The 26,500-nt window shown below is 42.5% G+C and overlaps 1 protein-coding gene and 1 pseudogene across 1 annotated transcript in view; both read left to right on the top strand.

Annotated features, from left to right (window-relative positions):
* Positions 1 to 26,500, top strand: part of PTPN9 (protein tyrosine phosphatase non-receptor type 9) — a 71,017-nt gene that overhangs the window by 6,225 nt on the left and 38,292 nt on the right. The window contains exon 2 of the mRNA XM_033108683.1: positions 24,813 to 24,956. Coding sequence (XP_032964574.1) covers positions 24,813 to 24,956 — 144 coding nt within the window. The remainder of the gene's footprint in view (positions 1 to 24,812; positions 24,957 to 26,500) is intronic.
* On the top strand, positions 3,527 to 4,036 carry LOC117023651 (60S ribosomal protein L29-like; annotated as a pseudogene).

Below are 26,500 nucleotides of genomic sequence, written 5' to 3'. Positions count from 1 at the left end.
ACTGACGATATTTTCCAGGGAGCAAGATCTTAAATGCTCTCTAATGGAACCTTCTAAACCTAAAAATTTAAATGCCTTGCAGTAGACTTAAGAGATTTTTGGCATTTTTCCCAAGGGCAGGGGTTTTGTCCTGGTTCTTGTGGCCAAGAACTTCCCTTTTCCCACAGTCTCACATGTCCTGCGCTGAATGTCATCTGTCCCTCCGGAAGTCACCATACGTCAAGGACCAAGTGATTCATAATGTTAAGTTGAGGCCTTCCAGAGAGGGAAAGGAGAGGAGGGAAAGGTGAAAAATCCTCATTATTTTTGTTATTGCCAGTAACTAGGGATATTATAATGAGCAAATAGGTAAAAATCTCATTTGGATGTGAGAATTTTACTCGTAAAATTTCTGAGCACCTAATGGTCTTGGACTTTAGTTATGTGAACGTTAAGGAACCTGGAGGTTTTCTCCAATGAACCTGACCTGAAGTACTTATTAATGAATTGAAAAGTAAGATAGATACTGCTTTATAGAACGGAGCTGAACTGTTTTGCGGGGATAACAAAACTCATTGTAGGTCAGTATATTTGAGTCCCATTTTCTGACTTGTGTACCTTCACTGTATTGGAAAAGATGTAGTAATGTTGGGATACTCCAACTTCATTTTCTAAATATTAAGCCCCATTTTATAGCAGAATGGCTGGTCTGCTGCAGTGTCAAGATGAGACGTTACAGCCCCTAACTATCTGTTCAGATACTAAAACCCTCCAGTGAAATTTCAGCCACTTCACATCAGTTCTACCATCCTGCCTTGGTGTCTCAGACAACTGGAGGCACTTTCTTTTTCCAAACCAATCACTATACACACCTCCACTCAAGAGCTCCTTGGTTGCCCTTTCTGGCCATTGCAATAGTCACCGTTTTTTATTACTTTCTCTGGAGTAGGGGTATATGTTCCTAGAACAGATAGTTGAGCCTGCACTCTTCAGTGCTGGAGGGCCTGTACCTACTGGAATGAGCATTTCCATACCTGATTTTGAAGAAGCCTCTTGAGAACCTAACTGAGATGGCAAGGGGCTAGGGTGACGGTGGTGGGAGACAGAGAAGCTTCAGAGCAATGGGAAGAGTTGTTTGTTTATTAAGGATTGCTTCTCTCTTAGGTTCAGACTATAAAATGTTGAGACCAAAACAGTAGATTAGAGGAAACTTTTTCTCTTGAGTTTCTGCTTCTGAGAAAAGCATTCCTTTTTTCCCTGGGAAAGACAGTTTCTGTTACCGTATATGTACTAGTTTTCTCTGAAATACCAAACCCATCAAAAACACACCCGCACAGTTCTTGTCTTTTTATCCAGTACAGATGGCACAGACGTGACTATGCTTACAGAATTATTGTGAAACCAGAATTCATTCTCAGAATTGATGGGCATATTCTAAAGAGAGCCATCTATGACTTTAGTACTAAATCGTCTTGAGGACATTGATCCATTCATTACTTGTTCGTTGCTTCAACAACTGGCTAATCTTTGCATTTACTTTTGTAGACATTACATGATACACATCATTACTAAAATCAGTCTTTTTAAAAATAGGCATTTTAGATTATCTACAAAACCATATGTTTTTTAAAATTAAACCCAATAATATTTTGCAAAAAGTGCTGCATGCCCTCTTTATCTGCGTGTAGGCTTATAGTGAAGTGCTGAGACCCCGGTATTTAAGATGAGTGCAGATAGACTTGTCAGGGGGGTTGCTGCATACAGTGTAAGTGTTGTGACTGCCAGGAAACTTCAGTAGTTTCTACTGAGGGAAAAAAAACTAGATGAATGCAAATCTGGCCGTTTCCTACTTTTTTAGTTAAAGATAGGTCTTTGGTTAATACATTCAGTATTCAAAAATGTGTCCTTAAATACTGATTTTAGCAATAGACTTTACATACTGAAAAACTCTAGTCTGAAACTTAATTATTTTGCAGTTTAACCACAAAGGATAAAAGCCATTTCCACAGCCTTTGCAGGGGTTTTTAGATGACAAACAGAACACGACTGACTGAGCCCTGCCATGGAGTAATAACGGGAAGTGTCATTTTTGCTTTCCCCTCCAAATGTTTCTAAGGGTTGCTGTGAAGTGTCTCTGTTTCTCCAGTGAGTGAGGTGATTATTATGTATCAATCCCTTTCCTTTTAGGTTAATGTGGATCGAAAGGAAGGTTTTACAGATCATAAAGTACAGTTTGTACATCCATTCAGCAATCATTTATTGTCTGTCGCTCTGTGCCAGGTTCTTGTTCAGCATGGATTCGGGGTTCTCTGTCCTTGAGGAATTCCTCTCTAGTTCCCTCTAAACATTTCTTGAATTGTGGGGTACCCACCAAGGAGGAAGACCTCTTATACACAGTGAGTGCAGGGTCTCAACCTCCTCTGCATCTTTAATGCACATTGTGAGACTTCAAAATATGTTTGCTAAAGAATGAGGGAAACTATATTGAACTTAGTCTTCCTCATCAACCAGTGAAGGGCGTTGTTTTGCTGAGGATGGTTATCTTTATGATATTGGAATGGTGTTCAGCGGCTGTCAAGTAATCTACCCAGAGAGGCAGCATTTGCACTCAAACTCTTCTGATTAAATGCAGCTCTTTCTAGTAAGCTTCATCTGTGTTACAGTAACCGTGTATTTCTGTGTGTGACACACCTATGTACATATAGACCAGAGACCATGTGTCTACGCGTGACACGCCTGTGTACACATACACCAGAAACAGCTCTCTCGTGGCATTTGTGGGTTGAACATTCCCAGTTTTAGTCACTCACAAGTTTCCCTGCACAGATGTGGTACATTGTTCCTAGTTGCTTATTGTACATTTACTTATAAAAGAAATTGTATGCTTTAATGGGGTTAGTGAACTTGAGGTTTCATATAGGTCTCTGGTTGTACCTCTTGAAATGTTGTGGGTCGGCTTTTTGCCTTTATAAAACCAGTCTTTAGTTTTCTATATATAGAATTGAATTTTTCAAATATTATCATCAGCATAATGGGGAAGTAGACGAGTATGTGGTGTGCTCCTACACCGATAACTAGGCTGAAACTACAGCTTTTTAAATTGTTTTTCCCAGGGTACCTTCTCTTTGCCCATGTTTTTGTCTGTGCTTAAGCTATTACTAGATTTTCTTTCTCAACTTTTGCCAAGTCTAAAAGTCGAGGGAAGAAAACTTTCAAAAAATGGTTTTCCCCCTTGTTTTTACTTTCTATACTTCTAAATGTTTTCTTCGGTAGATCACAAAGGAAGAAAAAGAGTTACTGAGAGAAAGGCCTGAAACCTTGAGCATAATAAGTGAACACAAGAAAACAGTTTTATTTGGGAAACTCTAGCTCTTCCATGCTTGGAAAAACCCCCAAATAAAGTGAAAATGGTATTTCTGGCTATGTAAGAGACTTAGAAGTGATATAGCTAGCAACGTTAAAATAGATAAGGTTTTCCAATATACTTGCGTTTTCAAAAATGAATCCTTTTAGCTTCTCTTCCGGTCCCAGGAGTTTGGGAGTTGCGGGCTTGGGTGCAGACATGGCCAAGTCCAAGAACCACACCACGCATAACCAGTACTGAAAATGGCACAGAAACGGCATCAAGAAACCCCGATCACAAAGATACGAATCTCTTAAGGGGGTGGACCCCAAGTTCCTGAGGAACATGCGCTTTGCCAAGAAGCATAACAAGAAGGGCCTGAAGAAGATGCAGGCCAACAACGCCAAGGCCTTGAGTGCACGGGCTGAGGCCATCAAGGCCCTCGGAAAGCCCAAGGAGGTCAAGCCCAAGATCCCAAAGGGCGGCAGCCATAAGCTCAGTCGACTTGCCTACATTGCCCACCCCAAGCTTGGGAAACATGCTCGAGCCCGCATCGCCAAGGGTCTCAGGCTCTGCCGGCCAAAAGCCAAGGGCAAGGCTCAAACCAAGGCCCCAGCTGGTCCTGCAGCTGCAGCTCTGCCTCCAGCTCAGGCCCCGGCTCCCAAAGGTGCCCAGGCTGCCACGAAGGCTCCAGAGTAGAGGCCTCTGTCTGCCGATGGAGGACAGAGAGACTGGGGGACCCTGGGCTGCTGTCTGCGTGGGGCTGGTGTCCTGTGTTATCTGGACCATTAAAGCTGAGGCAGGATCTGGCAAAAAAAAAAAAAAATAAATAAAACCTTTTAGATTAGCACTCTAAATGTTTTAGAAAAACCGTTTAATATTTCTTGAACTGAATGTCAGTGAGTCATTTTGGTTATTGGTAAAACTCTGCATTATTTGGAATTGTTATAAGAGATATTGAAAACCATTCATCTTTTTATTGTTTTTCCTTTAGCTACCCAGAGTGTCATTTTCTTTTGTAGTTGATATCAAGCTAGGGAAATGCTAGCTTTCAAGGTGATTTTGTGAGAAAATTAGAAGCAAGTGGAAACTGAGTTTTGAATGAAATTGCTAGGACTACTTCAACTTGAAAACTAGTCAGAACCTCTGATTGTTGTCATGCTGTCCTTACAGTGCTACAAGTACTGGTAAAAATTCACATGAAAACTTGTGATAGTAATGTTGGCTAAGCACTGCCTGCCAGGATGGCTGTGATGAAAAAAGAACAGGACAGGTGCTGGCATTGCTGATGTGAATGGGATGGAAAATAGAGCAGCCGCTGTGGAAAAGTCTGGCAGTTTCTCCAAAGATTAAACCTAGGTGTATATCCAGAAGAACTGAAAGCAGGCACCTAAACAGATACTGTACACCCATGTCATCGCAATGTTATTCGCAATAGCTAAAAGGTAGACGCAGCCCCAGTGTCAATGGATGGGTGAATAGATAAACAAAATGTGGTACACGCGCGCGCACACACACGAGTATTATTCAGCCTTAGGAAGGAATGACATTTAGCTACATGCTACAATATGGATGGACCTTGAAGACATTATGCTTACTGAAATAATGCCAGACACAGAAAGATAAGTATATGATTCCACTTAGGAGGTACCTAGAATAGGCAAATTCATAGAGACAGAAAGAATATCGGGCTGGGGAATATGGGAAAGGGGAGTTATTATTTGATGGCTACAGAGTTTCTGTTGGGGGTGATAAAAAAGTTTTGGGTGTAGACAGTGGTGATGGTTACCTAACATTATGAATGTATATAATGCCACTGAATTGTATACTTATGAATGGTAAAAATGATAAATATGTGTATTTTACCACAGTAAAAAAAATCATGGCTAACCATTATTCTAGGCACTTTACAGGTTTAAATTCATTTAGTGAATAATGCAGCTGGTGAGGCAAAGGAAAGAGAATAGAGGTGTTACTTCTAGTTTGGCCACTGCTTTTGAGCCTAGAATCTCTTACATAAGTACCATTTCTTGGTTACAGAATGTATCTGCTTTAATAATTTGTTAGAATGTGAATTGCCATCTATTTTGAACATCCAGTTGAGGTCTATTCTGTAGGAGAATTCAGAGGTTTTTGCATGGGACGAAGCACTGAATGTCGTGTGACCATACGTATAGCATCCTCCCTTCTTCCCAGTACAGTCCTGGGCACGACTTGAACTATTACCCATCGAGAGCAGTGGTTCTCAGAGCCTGGTGTCCACACTGCAACCACCCTGCAACAGGAGAAAGCCCTGGGAGCTTGTTAAAAATGTAGATATTGGGCTGGCCCGATGGCTCAGGCGGTTAGAGCTCCGTGCTCCTAACTCCGAAGGCTGCCGGTTCGATTCCCACATGGGCCAGTGGGCTCTCAACCACAAGGTTGCCAGTTCGAATCCTCGAATCCCGCAAGGGATGGTGGGCAGCGCCCCCTGCAACTAGCAACGGCAACTGGACCTGGAGCTGAGCAGCGCCCTCCACAGCTAAGACTGAAAGGACAACTTGAAGCTGAACTAAGATTGAAAGGACAACAACGTGACTTGGAAAAAGAAAAGTCCTGCAAGTACACACTGTTCCCCAATAAAGTCCTGTTCTCCTTCCCCAATAAAATCTTAAAAAAAAAAAAAAATGCAGATATTCAGGTCCCACCCCAGAGCTACTGAATCAGAATCTCGAGGGGTGAAGTCCAAAATTTGTATTTTAGCAAGCTTCCAAATGCACACTCAAGTTCGACAACTAGTGATCCAGGGACTAACCAGAGTGCTGTATTGAGTTGGTCAGGGAACCACCTAGACGTGAGTTTAGACATTCAGGATCACTTCAGGAAAGGAAGACCTTGATTTACAAATTGGCTCAGGAATTCTAGGTATAGAGCCAGCGTGATCTGGATGAAAGCTCCAGGAGTCATCTGATGCTGGACTAGACCATGCTGTCCCGAAGAAGAGGAACAGTAACGCGAAGTTCTCAGAGACTAGCATTTACCATGGTTTCATTCATCCAAAGAAAGAGCAGAGTCTCTGTCTACTTGAGAAACAGAAACGGAACGAGGATGTTAGCATGGCTGCAAACAGGGTATTGAAACATGTAATGTCCACTGCAGGCGGCATTCCCCAGAGAGCTGTGTAGCTGCCAGAGGAGTATTAACGAAAGGAGACAGGCTGTGCCGATTCAGCTAGGGGAGCCTGCCTGCCTGGGCAAGCCTGTGTTCCCCAGGGACGCTCGTGTTACTCCGGTGTCAGTTGCCCTGAGAATCTGGACCTACGGTAGGAGTTACCAGATTTTACTATCTAGGTCCTTTTAGGGAACTGAGCCCAGTTCTAATTGGAATTGAAAATGAGGTACTGCCGTGAGGAGGGCCAGATTGCAGACAGGTTTTCGAGGCTTCATTTTTGTAAGTTTGCACATGGCCTCTCAGGTACAGTAAACTGATCTGCTTGTATTATTTTATCAGCATGAATACATTTGTCCCTGAGTTTATCTGATTTTGAAACGGCTGAGATGTGAGATGACTGCACTGCCTGATGGTAGTCTCCTGGCCGGCTGTATCCCTCTGAAGGCGAAATGAAGACCTTTAGGGAGAGTCCCAGTTTCTTGAGTATGTGACAGACTCAGGATTCAGTTACCTAGGGCACAAGTTGTGGGGCTCAGTCTCAGGAAGCAAGCAGGGGGCCAGTTAAATTCGGTGTAGATTAGGTTGGCAGCAGCAGGTCTAATCTGTGGCCAGGACCAGATTAGCTACAGGTCTGCCATGTCAATTCCGAGAGTTTTGGGCTAGAAGTCGTGAAGTCACTCCTGTCAGATCCATTTGACATGGGCAGAATTGAATTTGAAGAGTGTGTGGGGAGAGGGAGATGAAGATGGGGACAGTGTTAGTTATTAGGAATGGAAGCAGTTGTCAAGTAGCTTCAGTTGTGTGGAGGGAATGTAGAACGAGGAAGGAGCTGTTACTGTGTTTTCAAAGCTTCTCACCTGATCTTTTCCTGGGCGGATCATAGTTTGCCAGTGGCCTTCTTAAAGTTGAGCGCTCAGAACCGAGGAAGACAGTGTTACAGGTGTGACGCGCCTCCTTACTTTGGGCTCACTTGTTTTGGACACTTCTTGTGCAGTGTGCTCCGAACCCCAGTGGTTTAGCAAACTGTAGATAGCAAACTTGGCAGACTTGACTCGTAGGTTTAAGTCAACTGAGGTCCTTAAGCTTTGCGTACGTGTTTCTGTTAAATTTCATCTGGTGCTTCTAAAACTGATTTTCTTGCACTTGACTTTCTTTAATGTTCACTATCATTTGTTGAGCTTTATCATGTGCCAAGAACTTTACGAATATTGCCTTTTCTCCCCTCTTACAACCATTTTATGAGGCATTACTCCCATTTTATGGATGTAGAGATTAAGGCTCAAAGAAGTTCAGAAACTTACTTGCATTCCAAACAGTAAGTGATAAAACCTGATATTCAAACCCTGTTTGTCTGACTCCAAAGCCTCTTGCCCTTGAATACCATTCTAGCCTGTTGTCCCATTCTTGATCTTTTAAATCCATGTTGTGTTTTTCAGTATGTTTGTCCTCTTAGCTAAGACCCCTCCTCTTATGGGGTCGGCATCATCCTGTGCTCTAATCTGAGGCATTCGGCAGTGGGACCAGGCCAGGGGCAGACGCACAGCAAATCAAGGGAAGGGTGGGCTTTAGAGGCAGACTTGGTTTTGGAAGCTCAGTTGTATCATCACAAGTATTGTGACTTGGCAAGGGCCTCACCTTGTCTGAGTCTTCATTTCCTCGTTTATAAAATGTCTTAATACCTACAGATGGGCCTGTTGGAAAGGTTGAATAAAACATGGATGCAAAGTGCTTAATTCATCGCCTCGTACTGTAGGCTCTTAATAACATTGGTCTATTTACCTCCCTCCTTTCAGGGAATGCCTTTAAAATCTTGTTACTTTTTATATCCTTTAAAATCCGCCCCCCCCCCCCAGGTCCTATTGATTTAAAAAAAAAAAAAATTGACTGTCTTTGGGGAGGATTGTTTATTGTGGCCCGCCAGCTACTCCGTGCCCCTCTGTGGCAGCATCCTTTGCCATGGGGAGTAGTGGTGAAGATCCGCACCACAGGTGTCTGGGTGATTCCAAGCAAATTGCTTAACCTCTTTTTGCCTCAGTTTCATCATATGTAAAATGTAGGTAATGATAGTACTTCTCACAAAGACTTGTTAGGATTAAATAAGTTACTACATATGAAGTCCTTGGAGCGCTGCTTGGCGGGTGTTTGATCTGCGCTAATATTAACATCTGTAAGTTACACACAGTCATGGTGACTTTGCAGGGTTATTGTGAGAATCAAACGAGATGGGTGTCAACTGCTTAACGGTTTGCCTGGCAAATATATATATATATATATATATATATATATATATATATATATATATATAGAAAACAAATTAATAGAAAACAAATTAATAGAAGGCACTCTTTTTTTTGTCTTTTAATTCAATTTTATTTAAGTAACCAGCATTGAAAACTTTACAAAAATGTTAATTATCTTAAATTGTTTAAAGTTCTTTTCTTTCCTTAAAGGGTCTAAGCATACGTGGGTCTTTTGTAGACACACCTATTTTTATTCTAAGGGGCATGTAATCGATTCTCTCTCAAATCAACTTTTTCCAAACAGAAATCCCTATATATAAATGGGACCAGTATATGTTAATTTATGTAATGGTGTTAGTTTTCAAAAACATTTTTAGTAAATAAGTAAAGGGGGGGTGTAAAACACTGTGGCTTGGTGAATTTTGTGAAATTTCTTCCTCTTTTGAAATCTTTCCTGCTGCATTTACTGATTTTTCAGTCATGATCTCTGAGTAATAGAAGGCACTCTTATTGTCCACAGAGATATCATGAAATGCTCATCAAATGCTTTAAAATGTAGATCTGTTCTAAGCATCAGTGATTTTCAAACTTGATCATCTACAGAAATGACCTGGGGATCTTGTTAAAATGCGGAATCTCACTCGGCAGGCAGTCTGTGGTGGGGCTGAGTGTCTGCATGCTGACAGGCTCCGAGGTGATGCCAGTGCTGCCGTCTACAAAACTGAGCCGCGCCACTGGTACCGCTGCATTCCTTTGTCTTTCAGTCTAGTTGTATTGTTTTTTGAAAGATATGTTTTCAGTAACTCGCTTCTATGACCACCATTCTCCTTTCTAGAAGCTCAAAGCTCACCTTTTTACAAAAGAACCCATGGGTCAGAGCTAGGTGTGTATGTATGTGAAAGAAACCTCAGTTGTGCAGTTTACCCAGGACTCATGTCAAGGTTGCCGGGGACCGGGAACTTTTGCAGCCCTTCGTAGATGCCCCCTCTTTGAAATTTGGACTCTGTCCTTGTCATGCGGGGCCTCTGGTCCTGCTCCCCGCCCCAGAACGCAGGACATGGTGGGGCCAAAAAGGAACACCCATGGAGCCATAGACAGGGGAGTCATACCACTATATTCTCGCTGGCGGCTGGGTCGGAGACACAGGAAGCAGGAGCCGCAATCCACCATCCGCTTCTCTGCCAACTAACCAACCCCTAGTGTAGCCATGGCAGTTATATCAGTGGCTAATGGCTCACTGGTAGCAGCTGACGGCCATCTACTACCCGAGCTAGCACCTTTCCACGTGAGGCCGAGAGCCTGGAAACTGCTCTGGGACTCTGTCCCCACAGCCCTCCTCAGGCTTTGGCAACTTGCTCAGCCTTTAAATCCTGCAGCAGAGGCTCCTCGGGCGCCCGGAGCTCAGGACGGGGACATGTCGAGGACACGTTGCAGGTCTGGAGGCGCGCTGGCTTGGAGTAATTAGGGGCTGTGCTATGTGAGCTTCAGTCCCTGCTTTCCACAGGCTTGTTCTTCCCCTCTTCAAGTGGAAGATTGTACTTGTTGATAGAGAAATGGAAGAAGTCAGAATTGATCTAGACAATTCTCACAAAGCCCTTTTTGTTCTCTTTGGCTTTATTAACAAGCCTTGGCTCATTCTGGGCTTTGACTTTTCCTGGCACTTTTCTTTAGGTCAGAACCACCACTCTATTATCTTTTTTTACTGTGACCGCTTTCTTTGTACATGTGTGTGTTTGTGGGTATCTTTTTAACATCTATCTCATTGGAGCATTCTGTGCAACCATACTAGTCTCTTCAGATTGTTCCCTTTTAAAATTGGAATTGGAATAATTTATAATTAATTGCATAATCGATAGTCAGAATCTCACTTTTGAGAATTTCTTTAAAAAATACCAGCATCTGTATCCTCTTTTTAGAGTTTTAGATTATGAGATTTAAAATTTGTGAAGTGTACATTTTTTCTTTTTAAACTTTTATTTATTTTAAGTGTTTTTTTTAGGATCCATCAGCTCCAAGTCAAGTAGTTTCAACCTAGTTGTGGAGGGCGCATGCAGGGATTGAACCTGCAGGGATTGAACCTGCAATCTTGTTAAGAGAACTGTGCGCTAACCAACTGAGCTAACCGGCTGCCCTGAGTGTACATTTTGAAAGCCTATAACACTGGATAAAAATGAGGGCTCTCCAGACTCAGAAAACCTGGCTTCTGATTCAGGCTCCACCATTTTTCTTGTTTGGGGAAATTGGGCAGTTAGTTGACAGTTGCAAATCTTAGTTTTCTCGTCTATACTATGGGGATAATAAGAGTATTGATCTTCTAGGGCCATCGAGAGGACTTGGCAGACCCTGTAAAACTCAGTGTCTGACTGGTGGTTAGAACTCAATACATGATAAATATAGTAGCTATTGTTAATAGCTAATTTAATTTTGTTTTTTAAATAATTTTTTATTTTTCAATTACACTTGACGTACAATATTAGTTTCAGGTATACAACATAGTGAGCAGACATTTATAAAACTAATGAAATCACCCTGATAAGTCTAGTACCCACCTGGCACCATAAATAGTTATTACAATATTACTGACTATATTTCCTGTGCTGTACTTTATGTGCCTGTGACTGTTTTACAGTTACCAATTTGCATTTTTTAATCCCTTCCCCTTTTTCACCCATCCCCCTAACCTCCTTCTCATCTGGCAATCATCAAAAATGTTCTCTGTATCTATGACTTTGTTTCTGTTTCGTTTGCTTGTTTTTTAAGATTCCACGTGTCAGTGAAATCATATGGCATTTGTCTTTCTCTGATTTCACTTAGCATAATACAGCTAATTTTGTTACAGGCCTGGTGGTACTTAAATAAGGGTATAAGGTTTACTTACTTTCACAGATAGCCAATTATTTGATCTTGGGAGGTAGACAGGTGTCCTTTTCTGGAAGAGGAAACTGTGGCATGCAGAGTTATGACTATCCCGAGGGCGCATGGCTGTGGCAGAATGGGGTCTTTACTCAGGATTACTGGTGCCACGTTGAGGACTTGCTCCCTTAACAGCTTCCTCCTGACGTCACTTACCTATTGGCTGTCACACTTCCAAAGATTACATGTTTACTTTCTTTTTGAAACCCTTTGAGTTTTTCAACTAGTCTGTCTTTTGGTCGGGATTAAGTCCAGTATAATAGTTCCCTCATCCTTTTAGGATTAAGCTGTCAGCAAGAATTTATCCCCTTTTCTACCCCCTTCCCTTTAAGATAAATGTGATACCAGCAAAGCCGAGGTGCTTGAAGTTCCTTACTGCTAACATCGCTAACATCATTATCACTAGGCCATTTTTGGGATCTGAGTCAAGAAAACGATCCATTCTCCATTACTGAGCAGGCTGAGGGTACTCCAACAGCTGTAGAGTGTCCATTACTCTTTCCCTCATTCAAAAATTATCTAGTGTGGTTTGTGGATTTCTACTGGGGAGTATCATTTTGAGACACACGACCGTCCTACTTCCCCTTTTAAGGTTTGAATGAGATTCGCGCATCCATTCACATACAGCATTAAGAAATCCACTAAACTTAGATTTTCATGGATAGGGATTGTGTCTTATTTATTTTATAAAAATCATAAATTTTAAATTTATTTTGGATATCTATTATGGTAGAGGTCAGAAGTTATGAGATTGGCAACTTAATTCTCAGATATTTTCTCTTCTGAGTTAATAGTCACCTCTCCCATTGCTTTTCTTCTCGTGTTGTCGCTTACATTGTTTCCCAGTTTGATACAGGAATTTTTCTCTCTCTCTCCCTCTGTTTTCAGTTTTAAGCTCTCACAATCAGATGGGCAAGTGCTAAGACAACCATGTCCTTCCTGCTCCCTGTGGAGGGCACTGCAGCAGGCCGAGAGCCACCGTCGCTCACACACGTGCTCATCGCAGTGCTGCCAGGCAGTGTGCGTGGGGCAGAGCGTGCTGCCAGGAGAACGCCCCGGCCCTGCCCCTCCCCTAGCTTCTAGTCCAGTGGGAGCTGATAGCTGTGAGATTTTATAATGCTGTGTGCCCAGCTGGAAGGCTGTCAGCATTTACAGGATGAAGAAGTGGGATTGAGACTGACACCTATAGGGTGAACGAGGAGTAGGAGAAGGAGAAGAATGTTCCAGCCTGGTTTGGAAAGGCGACTCCAATTTACCGACAACCGTTCACATTCCTCCTTTTCTAAAGTCTCAGCTATCAATTGGAAGAAGAGGTCATCAATATCGTTAGGAAAGGCGTCCCCAGCCCCTAGGTTCTCCAAGCCCTTTAGAGTTTTTTTCCTTAGCAAGACTTTCCAAGTCTCTTCTGGTGTGTGACGCCCCCCTCATTAACCAGCTGGAGTGGGCAGCAGTTGGCAAGCTGCCCTACCAGCCTTCTTGTGGAGGATGAGCAGCCACCCTCCGCGTCCCTCATCCTTGGGGACCCTCCTCGTCCCTCATCCTTGGGGAAAATGACGGGCTTGGCTCCTGCTGCTGGCGAGGGGCTCCCTCTCTATTCTCCACATTGCTGTTTTCTCTGTGTTTCCTTCGGTTAGATTCTTCTGCCCCTCAACCTCTTGACGTGAATTTTCTCCTGAGACAATTTAGAAATGTTTATTTCCTTGTTTGGAGAGTAGTTTGTAAGCTTGAGAGGTGAGATGCCAGCTCATGTTTAGTAACCATGCTATAGGCTAATGCCTCCAGCAAGAAAGCAAGTGTGGCACAATTCCTGCCATACCTGGGAGCACCCCGTGTCAGCGCTGGGGGGGATCCTAAAGCACCTATAATCCTGACCCCTTCTTAGAGGTCCCTAACTTGTTCCCTCTGACCCTGGTATGAAGACTATCAACAAACTTACTTTGGTGGCATCATTTAAAATACTAGTTTTAAAGCATCATGTTCAGATATCCCTATTATTTATATGCCGTGTTTCCCTGAAAATAAGACCTAGCCAGACAATCAGCTTTAAAGCCTCTATTGGAGCAAAAATTAATATAAGACCCAGTCTTACATTATACTATATTATATAAGACCCGGTCTTATAGTAAAAGAAGAGATTTGATATCTTGAAATACATGGATACCAGAATAAAGACCTGATGATGGGGGAGATCTTTCAAAGTGAGAACATTTTTGAGTGCTCCCTGTGTAGGGTTCTGTGCTAGATGTTGTTTTAAGCAGTTGATTGTGAGTTCCTAAAATACTGTTATCCAGATTGCTGGGAGTTGTCACATTAAGGACATGTTTTATTAACAAATTATATTTACTGTGTCCTCTCCAAAGGGACTTGCTATTTAATATATTGTACAGGAGACTTAATGGGGGAACTACTGAAATGTAGAAATGTCTTACCCATTTGAATATGTGGAATTTGAATATGTCATATTTTCTTTATTAGGAAGTGTGAAATGCAGAATTTCTTAACAGCTAAGGCATACACAAGGAATCAGAAAACATTTTAGAGACATTAAAATGCCCTATAGTTTATCTGATTTTTTTGAAAGAAAGCATTAGAAATGTTGACTGAAAAATATCTACTAGGTGTTTCATCACCAAAAGGATTTATTTGGGAAAATGAAAGGGATGCAACCCAGTGCAGTGCATGCAGACATGGCGGCCATGTGCATACTCTGGCCTGTGTGCCAAGATGGAGAGGTATTTATAGAAGGGAAAAGGAAGTTAATGGAAGGGGGAAGTTAGAACCCGAGAGTTTTATTGTCAACAGAGTTCTTCCTGTAGGGTTCTTGCCATTATGTAAAGTGGAGGAACTTCTGGAAGCCCTAGCTCCTCTCATAGACCTTCCCCACTGATTATGTTTGCTTCAAGTTCCACTTCATCTTTATCAGAAATCAAAAACAAATGAAAGTGAAACTAAATTTTAAAAACGTTTGGTCCATAGAGGTAGAACAAATACGGACAAGGTGAAAAAGTGAGTAGGAATCAACTAGACCTGAGCACACCACAAACACTTCTAAAAAATAAAGGGCAGCAGGACTGACTGCAAGCCCTGCCTGCCCTGCCGCCCCGCCTCCCTCGCCTCCTCCAGTGGCGTGCATTTTCAGCTGCTGTATGAATGACCTGGGAACTGAGCCAGCTGAAGGTAGACTGGGAATGCAGATGATAAATCACTGAATGTTGAATTTTTTACTTGGTTAATTGATATGTTGCTCTGTGATATTTTTATGAAAAAATAAGCTTTTTCTTTATTAAAAACCAATGAAAAAGTCATTTATTGCCTTTAAAATAAGAACAATTTAGTTATAAATGTATGCACAGATTTGGTTTTCACTTTCAGTTTTTTTTAGTTAGAAATATGAAGGGCTGCCCATTGGAGGGACTTCCCCCCCCTCATTTTTAGGAAGTTTTTAGTGTCAGTAGTAATTATAGTATAATTTAAGTAATATTGGTAGTAATTTAAGTAAGCAAGTAGAACAATTTTGGATTTAATTTGAAATTCATGTACTTTTTTCATTTTATTTTTTTCTAGATGAAAAATACTGAAAAATGCATAAAAAGAAATAAAAAGGTTTTTGGTTCACTATTTTACAGATTGTCGTGTTTGGGGTATCTTAGTGTTTTTTTTAACAGAAAACTCTGATGTACTTTGATGGCTGCATAGTGTGGTCTATTATATGGACATTCCATAACTTTTTCATTTCCCTCTATACTTTTGGTCATTTAGGTTATTTCTAATATTTTGTCATTAGAAACTGAAGAGCAATAAATAGAAACCTCATTTAAATTGGATTTGGGAGGGCCTGCGGGGGCGCTGTCAGGCACTAGCACTCACTGTCAGTTATCCCAAACAGGAGGCTGTTTTCCTACCCGACCTCTCCAACACGAAGAGGGAGGGTCTTTTCCTTGCCTGGCTGCCACTCAGCCAATGAAAAGCCACTTCCAACTGCTAGTTTCCTCCAACCCACTGTTGACAGCAGCCCCCCTAAACACCCCTTTCCTTTGTAAAAGAACTTTTCCCCTCCTTTCCTCTCCCCCGACTTGCACATCCCCAAGGGCAATTCTTTGTTCTCAAATAAACCCATTTGCTGGAGAAATATCTGGCTGATTAGGGTCCACAAAAGAGTGCTGCAGTGACAACCATATATCCAGTGTGCACTGCAGCATTGTTTGTAATGGCAAAACGTTACAAACAACGTGTATGTATATATCAACATACATATAATTTGTCTGTCTTTGTACTATTTTGCTTATATTTTTGTACAACAGATTCCTAGTAGCAGTGGTGTGGGTCATAGGGTTTGCACATTTAAAACTGCTAGGTAAGGGTCCAGCCCTGTGGCTCAGGTGGTTGGAGCTCCGTGCTCCTAACTCCGAAGGCTGCTGGTTGGATTCCCACATGGGCCAGTGGGCTCTCAACCACAAGGTTGCCAGCTCGATTCCTTGACTCCTGCAAGGGATGGTGGGCTGCGCCCCCTGCAACTAGCAAAGTCAACTGGACCTGGAGCTGAGCTGAGCCCTCCAGAACTAAGACTGAAAGGACAACAACTTGAAGCTGAACGGCGCCCTCCACAACTAAGATGGAAAGGACAACAACTTGACTTGGGGGAAAAAAAAAGTCCTGGAAGTACACACTGTTCCCCTTCCCCTCCCCCCAAAAAAAGTATAAATTGCTTTAGGAATATAAAGCGGGATTATTGTTGGTTCTTATTAAAAAAAAAACACAAAAAACTGCTAGGTAAGTGCTATATTGATACAAAGAAGTGATATGACTTACATAGTTGCTGTATTATGTGAAACCTCCATTTCCCATATTATCTCCAGTATTGTATGTTAACAATCATTTTAATTTTTGTCAATTGATAGACATGGCATCTTTAAAAAAAAAAATTTTTTTTAAATAAATTTTATTGGGGAACAGTGTGTTTCTTCAGGGCCCATCAGCTCTAGGTCATTGTCCTTCAATCTAGTTGTGGAGGGCGCAGCTCAGCTCCAAGTCCAGTTGCCGTTTTCAGTCTTTAGTTACAGGGGGCGCAGCCCACCATCCCATGCGGGAATTGAACCAGCAACCTTGCTGTTGAGAGCTCGGGCTCTAACCAACTGAGCCACCTAGCTGCCCCAAAATTTATCCTTTTAATTTGTACGTTTTGTTTCGCTTTTGAGTAGGTTGTACATAGACATGGACGTTTATAGTTTACCCTCCCACCCTGTTTCCCAGCCCCAATTTAGTTCCTCTCTCCAGAGGTAAACAATATTACCAGTTTTTAATATATCTTCCTATAAGTATTTTATGCATATATGAACAAATTCATATAATACACTTTTCCTATTAATTGGCATGTCAGTTTTATCACATGTGCAAAGGATTGTATAGAAAAAATCTGTATATACAGAAGGTTATTTCTGGATTTTCTCTTTAAAAATTCCTGTCTTTATGTATCAAGTTTCTTTTTGTCTCGTGGTGTTATGTGACCTTCACTGCAGTGTTCCGTAGTGGTGGTAATCTAAGTCCTTTGGGCCTTCCCATCTTTAATAGAAAAAAACCCCACAAACTTTTAATGTTTCACCATTTAGTATGATGATTGCTTAGGTTTCTATTAGGTAATCCTTAACCAAATTAAGGTAGTTCCTTCTGTTCCTAGTTTGCTAACTTTGTTTTTTAATCATGGTGGGTGGTGAATTTTATTCAATGCATTTTCAGCATCTGTTGAGAAGGTTATATATACTTTTTCTCCCTTAGTATCTGTTAATATAGAAAATTGCTTTGATAGATTTTATGATAATTATAGTAAACCATCTTTTCATTCCTGGAATAAGCCCTCTTTGGTTATGATATACATTTCCTGTGTTATCCTTCTCTTTGTATAGCAAGAGTTATCTGTAACATGAAGGTTTAATAAATATGGCATAAAATCATTTGAGCCTGTTGGTATTATTATTATTGTTATTATTTTTGGTAAGAGATATTTGACAAGTCTTTTTTTTTTTTTTTAAAGATTTTATTGGGGAACAGTGTGTACTTCCAGGACTTTTTTCCAAGTCAAGTTGTTGTCCTTTCAATCTTAGTTGTGGAGGGTGCCGTTCAGCTTCAAGTTGTTGTCCTTTCAGTCTTAGTTGTGGCGGGCGCAGCTCAGCTCCAGGGCCAGTTGCCGTTGTTAGTTGCAGGGGGCGCTGCCCACCATCCCTTGTGGGACTTGAGGAATTGAACGGACAACTTTGTGGTTGAGAGCCCACTGGCCCATGTGGGAATCAAACCGGCAGCCTTCGGAGTTAGGAGCACGGAGCTCTAACCGCCTGAGCCACCGGGCTGGCCCCCCCTTTTTTTTTTTTTTTTTAAAGATTTTATTGGGGAAGGGGTACAGGACTTTATTGGGGAACAGTGTATACTTCCAGGACTTTTTTTTTTTTTTTCCAAGTCAAGTTGTTGTCCTTTCAGTCTTAGTTGTGGAGGGCGCAGCTCAGCTCCAGGTCCAGTTGCCGCAGGGGGCGCTGCCCACCATCCCTTGCGGGACTCGAGGAATTGAACTAGCAACCTTGTGGTTGAGAGCCCACTGGCCCATGTGGGAATCGAACCGGCAGCCTTCGGAGTTAGGAGCATGGAACTCCAACCACCTGAGCCAAAGGGCCGGCCCCAACAAGTCTTGTTTTTTAATTTACGTTTCTTTGATACTCAGTGGTAACTAATTTTTCTAAAAGTAAATCTTAAAAGTTCTTGGTTCTTTCTTCTCTGCCCTCTAAATGTTAGTATACTTTAGAGTTCTGTTCATTATTACTCATCATACGTACTTAGTCGGAGATATTAGAGACATTGATTTTGCTCGGCACAGTGCTGAGAACTAGGTGAATGAAACAGACATGACCCCTACCTTCCAGGAACTTCCCTCCGTGCTCCTAGATTTTTTTTCCTTCCTGTCTGGCTTCCCCACTGCTAACAGTCATTATTAGAGGGAAGAGGAGAACCACACTTACATCCTTGTCCCTTTGCTTAAGATCTCTGTTGACTCCATCTTCCTGCCTGGGAGCTGGAGCACAGCATCCAAGGGCCTTCTCAGTGTGGCTCGGGCGCCTGTGAGCTCATCTCCTGCCCTTCTCTCTCATACCCTGCTGGACACACCAGCACACTATATACCCAGTAATCCCTGTTCTTTCCTGACTCTGTCTTTACACGTTTTGTTTTCTCTAGCCAAAATGCTTGTTTCTGCTTGGCAAATTCCTGCTAGTCCTTCAGGGCACTCTAAAAAGGTACTTTTTAAAAATTCTCCTAGAGAGTTCAAATCCCATAGCGCTCTGCTCATAGATCTGCCCTAGAACTTAGGCAGTTCTATGATGGTGACCTACTTATACGTCTGTCTCCATATTTAAATGACTGTAAACTACTTAGAATGGGGTCTGTCTCTTTCCACTGTGTCTCCCAGCAGCTACTACACGCTGAGCACTGAGTAGGCCCTCAGCACATACTTGTGGATGAATGACTGACGCCTTGAAGGGGGACCGTGAGTCACGGGAGGCTGCCGGAGAGGAAGTGACTGAACTGGAGCCACATGTACTTGAACAGTCTGTCTTTCTTCTCCCTTCCCCCCAAGATTTTTTTTTCATGGTGGGTGTGGGAACATATACTTAGAGAATTATATATTTATTAGTATTTTTCTGTTGACTCTAATTTTGAACTTATTAAAAACAGAAAATAGCTGTGCAGGATGATGGGATTATGGGTGATCTTTTTCCTTTTTGCAGATTTCCTTAATACATTGTTTCATAACATGATATAATTAGAAATTTCTCTTAAAACCTTTCCCTTCCCAGATACAGTAAAACCCTATTTAAGAAAGCATTGGCTCTTTTAAGATCACATTTAAGAAAAGGTAAAATTTTCCTGATAAAAATAAAAATATCTGCAATAAACCAGTAAATAGTAATTCAAAAGAACTAGGTTTATTTACATACCTGGCCCAATAAGAAAGGGCTAATGGAAAGATTGTAGTTTTTAGTTTAAAAATTCAACAAATCTTACCTTGCTGCATCATAGCAAGCTAGTGTATGGTAGCTCATATTCTGTTTCCTAGTGTATTGATACAGACTGAAGGGATTAACAGACATAACAAGGCAACAATTCACTATGAAGGAAAGATGGAAACAGGCATAAGAGAAAGGTAGCTTTACTAGTGCATTTCTCCCTGAAATTAGTGGGGAAATGGCATGTTTCCTGAAACACAGAAACAACCTCAAATTTGGTGAAAAGCGGACAGTGTGTCTCATATTGCACCACTTTTCCTTACTTAGGTATTCAGTGCAGGGTGACAAACGGCATTTTTTGCGTGGTGTTTGTCCTGCACCAAGATTTTTCTTTATTATGGTGAGAAATAGTCTCTAGTCGGTGTGATGCTGTTAAAAGGACTTGTGCTCAGGATGGCAGTGCTAATTCCCAGAGCTGCCAGTTTGTCTGAAAGCAGGGACAAAAGGATTTGAAGATGGGAGCAGGGCTGTCCGGCTGTCCGTCCTTCTGGAGCCAGCTTTTATACTGCCATAGCCTGGATGAGGAGGACTTTTTCCTTTAGACACTTGTAGTTTGCAGATTAACATATATGGGAAATTTCTAATTGAAACTTACCCTTTTGGATAAAATGGATTAGAGAGATTGAATTGCTATAGGCTAATGAGAAACAACAGAGGTCACTTGATTCTGAGGAACTCTTATATCTCTGTTGAAAGAAGTTTCAGTGTGAAGTGACTGGAGTAAAGAAAAAAGAAAATGAACACCCACTCAGACACTATCTACACATGCCAGGTACTGAGATGGATGCTTTTCTATCCTTTGTTTCTTCTAAACGTTATTTTTCAGATGAGGAAATTGAGGTTCAGAGAGGTTAAATGACTACCCAAGTATCACACAGCAGTGAGTGAGAGGATGGGTTCTTTCTGCCTCCTGTGGGAAGGTGGCTGATATCCCAGGAGTTTATTTCAAGAACATGTTTGTCGTGGATCTGGCTGTTCCACACTCTCCCACATTTTCTTGGAATACAGGCGTTAAGGTACCACTTGTGGAACTGAGAACACAGGAGTTAAGGAACCACCCGTGGAGCTGAGAACACAGTTAAGGCACCACCCGTGGAACTGAGAACACAGTTAAGGCACCACCCGTGGAACTGAGAACACAGTTAAGGTACCACCCGTGGAGCTGAGAACACAGTTAAGGCACCACCAGTGGAGCTGAGAACACAGTTAAGGTACCACCCGTGGAGCTGAGAACACAGTTAAGGAACCACCCAGGGAACTGAGAACACAGTTAAGGAACCACCCGTGGAGCTGAGAACACAGTTAAGGTACCACCCGTGGAGCTGAGAACACAGTTAAGGTACCACCCGTGGAACTGAGAACACAGTTAAGGTACCACCCGTGGAGCTGAGAACACAGTTAAGGCACCACCCGTGGAGCTGAGAACACAGTTAAGGCACCACCCGTGGAGCTGAGAACACAGTTAAGGTACCACCCGTGGAGCTGACAACACAGTTAAGGTACCACCCGTGGAACTGAGAACACAGTTAAGGTACCACCCGTGGAGCTGAGAACACAGTTAAGGTACCACCCGTGGAACTGACAACACAGTTAAGGTACCACCCGTGGAACTGAACACAGTTAAGGCACCACCCGTGGAGCTGAGAACACAGTTAAGGTACCACCCGTGGAGCTGAGAACACAGTTAAGGCACCACCCGTGGAACTGACAACACAGTTAAGGCACCACCCGTGGAGCTGACAACACAGTTAAGGCACCACCCGTGGAACTGACAACACAGTTAAGGCACCACCCGTGGAGCTGAGAACACAGGCATTAAGGTCCCACCTGTGGCACTGAGCATGTGAGCACATTTTTCTTTACCTTTTGTGTGGCTAGCCTTGTGCTAAAGCTCATCTGAAAATTGTAGCTACACTTGGGAGTTTGATGTAATATGAAGACTATTCTGTTACAGTTTTCTTATCTCTTATACCATATTTCAACACCAGTGTGGATGGTGTCCAGGGTGTAATAATCCACTTACTTGACAGATTTCTCAGTTGTTTTTTAGCTGGTTCTCAGTACCTTATCCTTCGTGGTTATAGTCAAGAAACTTGTTTTATCTGTTTAAACCTGATTGTGGAGACATATTTCATTACGATAAGCTTTTAGTTATGCTGAAATAAATCTTACCTGCACCTCAAAGTCTGGTTGAGGAGGGTTGTAAGTGGTGATGGTAGTTTTTCTATGCATCAGTTCAGACCTTTTCCCAAAGGGAGACCAAAGTTTGAACTGTGACTAGTCCTTAGCTGCCAGGCATTGACAACTGTGGTTACTCAGAAGTCTAGATAGATTCAAACCATTGACCTTGACTTGAAGTATTTTGTAAACTGACTCATCTTTTGGCTCATCCTTGCTTTCACCAGGAAATACACTGAATATTAATTTAAGGAATTTCAGTTATCCCTTCTGAAGAGTGTGTTGTTCATTAAAATATGTGGGACTTGTTTTTCTGGTAACCAACAGGACCGCAAATTGGTCTATGCTCAGTGGTTGTGCCAAATTCATGTGTAAACAGAGGGGGAGATCTAATCAACTATCTAGAGAAAGGCTGTAGAAGGGGAGACCTTCCTTTCTGAATTCTTTCAGAGGTCCCTCTCTTCCGCGAGAGGGGTGGGGATATGCAGGAGGATGAATCTGAGGTTGAACATAGCAGGTGGTGTGTGTGTGTGTATTTGTATCTGTAAATATCACATCACTGTTTACAGTACACTGGACTCTAAGTGCAAGACCTGGTCAGGCCAAACCAGGAGGAATTGTTCCCTTGCTTGAAGCCAAGAATAACATCCTGACCAGCAGAGGACAGAGGTCAGTTCAAGCAGCAGCTCTTGGGAGCTATAGGACATTGAGAACCTTGAAGGAACCGAGTTAAATAAGAAGGAAGCCAGTATGTACTTTGAAGGAAGTGTTGTGAAACCTGTGTGTCTCTTATTGGGACATGGCTCATTTATAAAAAATGAAAAATGATCATAACAGTTGGATATGTGATAAATTCATATTCCTCCTGGTCATTTAACTGTATTTGCCCCTCCTGCCTCATATTGATTTGTCTGTTTATTGTTTTTATTAGAAAAAGGGGAAAGTATGTTCTAATATTCTGGTGTTTTATTCTATAAGCAGCTTCAGAAACGCCCAAGAGAGGGATGGATTTGAAAGATGATATGTTAATTAAAGGACAAATACCCTTTATTAAATCTCCTGGGGAACTTCTGGACTGGCTGAAGTCCCATTTGTGGGATCTTTCTGTCCCCACTTTTCTTTTCCCTTCTGTCTTCCCTAATTCTGATGCTGGCCGCTCACCCCACAGAGGCAGCTCGCACTGTTTTTGGGGGTAGCATTCTAAGTTTGTCCTGTTGTCTTCGCTGGCGCTGATTTTTCTAGTCTGACTTCAACTGTTTCTGGGCTAAAGTGATCCTCTGAAAGCTTTTCTTCATGGCCTTTATTTCTTGGCTCTTTTTATGCACTTTGCCTGATTAGTTTTGCTGGTTTTCTCCTTTTCCAGTATTCTAAGTTATATTGCCTCATTTGGAAGGTTTTAAAGCTCAGGTGCAGCTTCAGGCCTCTTAGATTTTACTCTGGTTTGTAAAGTGCCTTTTTCCTTTCCTAGAAATTGGGGGGTGAACCAGGTGCTCTGAAGGCAGGTGTTGCTAACCAGTCCTGGAACCCTAGTTTGCTACTTGTTTAAACACATCTGTAACAATTGGATTGTATTTGCAAGGTCCAACTTGTTGCCAAGACTCGGGTGGGTCATTGCAGGTCATTGGTGTTACCTTTTATCCCTTTGGTTTTCAATAGAAAATTTAGAGGCAAAGAGAGAACTACTTGTCCATGGTCACTTAGTGGGTTGGTGTTATACCTTTGGAAGCAAACCTCATTTTTGTATTCCTTATATGCCTTAGCACAGCTGTTAACAAATAGTTAATAAATATATAATAGTTTAATAAATACATCTTAACTGTGGGTTGATTGGTTGATCAGTTAAATTTCATAATTCTTATCAAGTTGATCACATTTTGGACCAACATGTGAGAAAGGTTTCTGGATGGAAGAGACTGAATAGCCTTATGTAGAGTGTATTTAGCAACTTAGAGTACACATGCAAAAAATCCTCACGTAAATCCTTTTTTTTTTTTTTTTTTTAATTTTATTGGGGACTGTTGGGGAACAGTGTGTTTCTCCAGGGCCCATCAGCTCCAAGTCCGGTCACCATTTTCAATCTTAGTTGCAGGGGGCGCAGCCCACCATCCCATGTAGGAATTGAACTGGCAACTTTGTTCAGAGCTCCTGCTCTAACCAACTGAGCCATCTAGCTGCCCTGTAAATCCTGTTCTTGATGAAGCAGCAGAAGTGTGGGTTGGCTGAGAGGAAACTGGTCATAAATGTAAGGAGAAATAGGGTGAAAGGAGAAAAGAGCATGGGTTAATCAAGAGATGAACAAACAGGCATCTTGTCAGCTCCGGATCAGGCAGGGAAAATGAAACTTTCCCACCCTCCCCCCAGTATTAGGCTTTCCACCACCCTTCTCTGCAAACCACTGTCCAGAGGCATTGTTAATGATTCTGGGGCACTAGTGTCTGGTTTCGGGGCTGCCATGTGAAGCGTGAAGAGGTCCTGTGGGGTCAGTCAGCACGAAGAGCAGTTGTCCTTTTGATTTGTTCAATTTGCAGCCCCCAAATAGCACTGCTAATTCCAACACCACAACATTTTCTGATGGTTTTGCTGTGTCCGGTGGCCTTGGGGACCAGAGCCGCAGCAGACTGCTGTACAGCGCTGCACATCATGCAGTAAACTTCTGAGGGTCCCTCTACCTTTTTTTTCACCTTAAAAAACAAAACAAAAAGCTGCAATGTTTTTGCTGTGGGGCCATTAGTTTGCATCTCATTTGGGAGCCTTCAGTCTCTCCCCTTCCCTGGCCTCACTGAGTTGTATGAACTTTCACTATTTCTGGTTTCAGACATATTACCAACTTTTGTCTTTCCCTGCCCCCTGTAGTAAACTTCGGGTACAGACTTGATTGGGGGAAAGGGGGATATTTTTTCCTTCCTTGTTTGTTTCAGTACGTACGTTCTCTATTAATTATCCTTTCGTTTCTCTGTCAAACAGGCCACCAGGCAGTTTCTGGAGGAGATTGACAAATGGGGCGCGCAGTACAACGTCTCCCCTCTCTCCTGGCGTGTGGCCGTGAAGTTTCTCATGGCCCGGAAGTTCGATGTGCTCCGTGCCGTGGAGTTGTTCCACTCCTACAGGGTGCGCGCCAGGGCTGGGCTGGGCCTGTGTGGCTGGGCTCTGTCGCTGTTTTCTCTGCCATACTCCATACACACAGTGGTTCTGAATGTTCTCCCCACTCCCATTACAAAAAAGTGGATCCGTAGTCGAGTTCTACCTTGGGGTCAGAGAGCCCTCCTAAAGAGATATAAAATCTCCCTAAATTTTTTAAAAAAGGAGCGGGGAGATAAGAAGCAGTAAAATTGGTTTCAGGCTAAAGCCCGCTCAGGCTTGTCCTGTGGGTTGTCTTGTTCAGTAGTCATGCATTAGTCAGCGTATTTATTGTATACCTGCTGTGTTCCAGTTGCGGACATCGCTATTTAGAAAGAGAGAGCAAACACTTATAGAGGTGTTATGATAGGGCACTGCTGGCTTCTGGGGGAGCACATTTAGTGAAGAGAGGCAAGAAAGCCTTCCTGCAGGAAATGACTTATAAATTAAGATCTGAGGAGTGAGTAGGAGTCAGACAGGTAGGAACAAAAGCCCACAAAAGTTTGGCAGAGAGAACAGCAAGTTCAGTTACCTGGAGGGAAACTGAGCTGAGCAGAAATGCTGAGTGGGAGCAGGGACAAGACATTGAGCAGCAGAGGGAAGGGAAACAAGGCCAGAAAAGGGGTGTCCATCTGCTTTTTCTTAGGGGCAGAGGAATTCATTGAAGGTATACACAGCAGAGAGCCTTGATCAGGTTTGCATTATGAGAAGATTTTTCTCATTACTTTGGAGGATGGGTCAGAAGGGCTAAACTAGAGATAGACCAATTCAAAGGCTTTTGTACTTACGGGGAAAGAGGATTGTGGTTTCCTTAAGCCCCGAGTCAAGGGGAGATAGATAAAAAGCAGGCAGATTCTAGAAGTAAAATCACTAGGACAGGGTTGCTTTAACTGGTATCTGAGGAAGGAATTAAGGTTCCAGGTCTCTGCCTTGGGTGGGGTGTTCACTAATGTCGGAGGTGCTGAAGGGGTATAAGAGAGAAGGTCACGAGCTCAGCTTGTCCATGTGAAGTTTGAAGTGCCATTGGGACATCCCAATGGACACGTTCTCTAAGCAGTTGGGATATGAGTTTAGGGTTCAGAAAAGCAATTTGGGCTTCAAGTAGGGATGTCAGAGTAACAAAGGGGCCTGAATATTGGAGCCCTGAGAGTGGGTGAGGTCATGGGAGGGTGTGAGGAGTATGGAGGTGTGTAGGGCAGCGTCTCCCCTCAGACCTTTTGCTTTCTTGGGTCCAGTATTGTTTTCAAAGTGGAATTTAAATGCTTTAGGTGAGGCATGCACTCCCGTGATCCCAGCACTGACGCTATCTTCACTGGCTACCTTGCCCTGAGGGCGTTGGAATTTGATTTTAGAGATGGATTGGGGAAAGTTATAAACAAAGGCCTCGTTTGTTTTACTCACAAGCATGTTCCTAGCACTTAGCTCAGTGCCCGGCACTACGAGTTACTCTACAAATATGTGCAGAATGAAGAAATGAGTCAGTGGTGAATTGAGTAAGCGCATGAATTTTTTAAAAGCCCACAAGAAAGGTTTAG

This window comes from Rhinolophus ferrumequinum, chromosome 6 (assembly GCF_004115265.2).
Source record: "Rhinolophus ferrumequinum isolate MPI-CBG mRhiFer1 chromosome 6, mRhiFer1_v1.p, whole genome shotgun sequence".
NCBI lineage: Eukaryota > Metazoa > Chordata > Mammalia > Chiroptera > Rhinolophidae > Rhinolophus > Rhinolophus ferrumequinum.
Note: the sequence above shows the minus strand (reverse complement) of the source record. Positions and strands in the feature narration are given on the sequence as shown.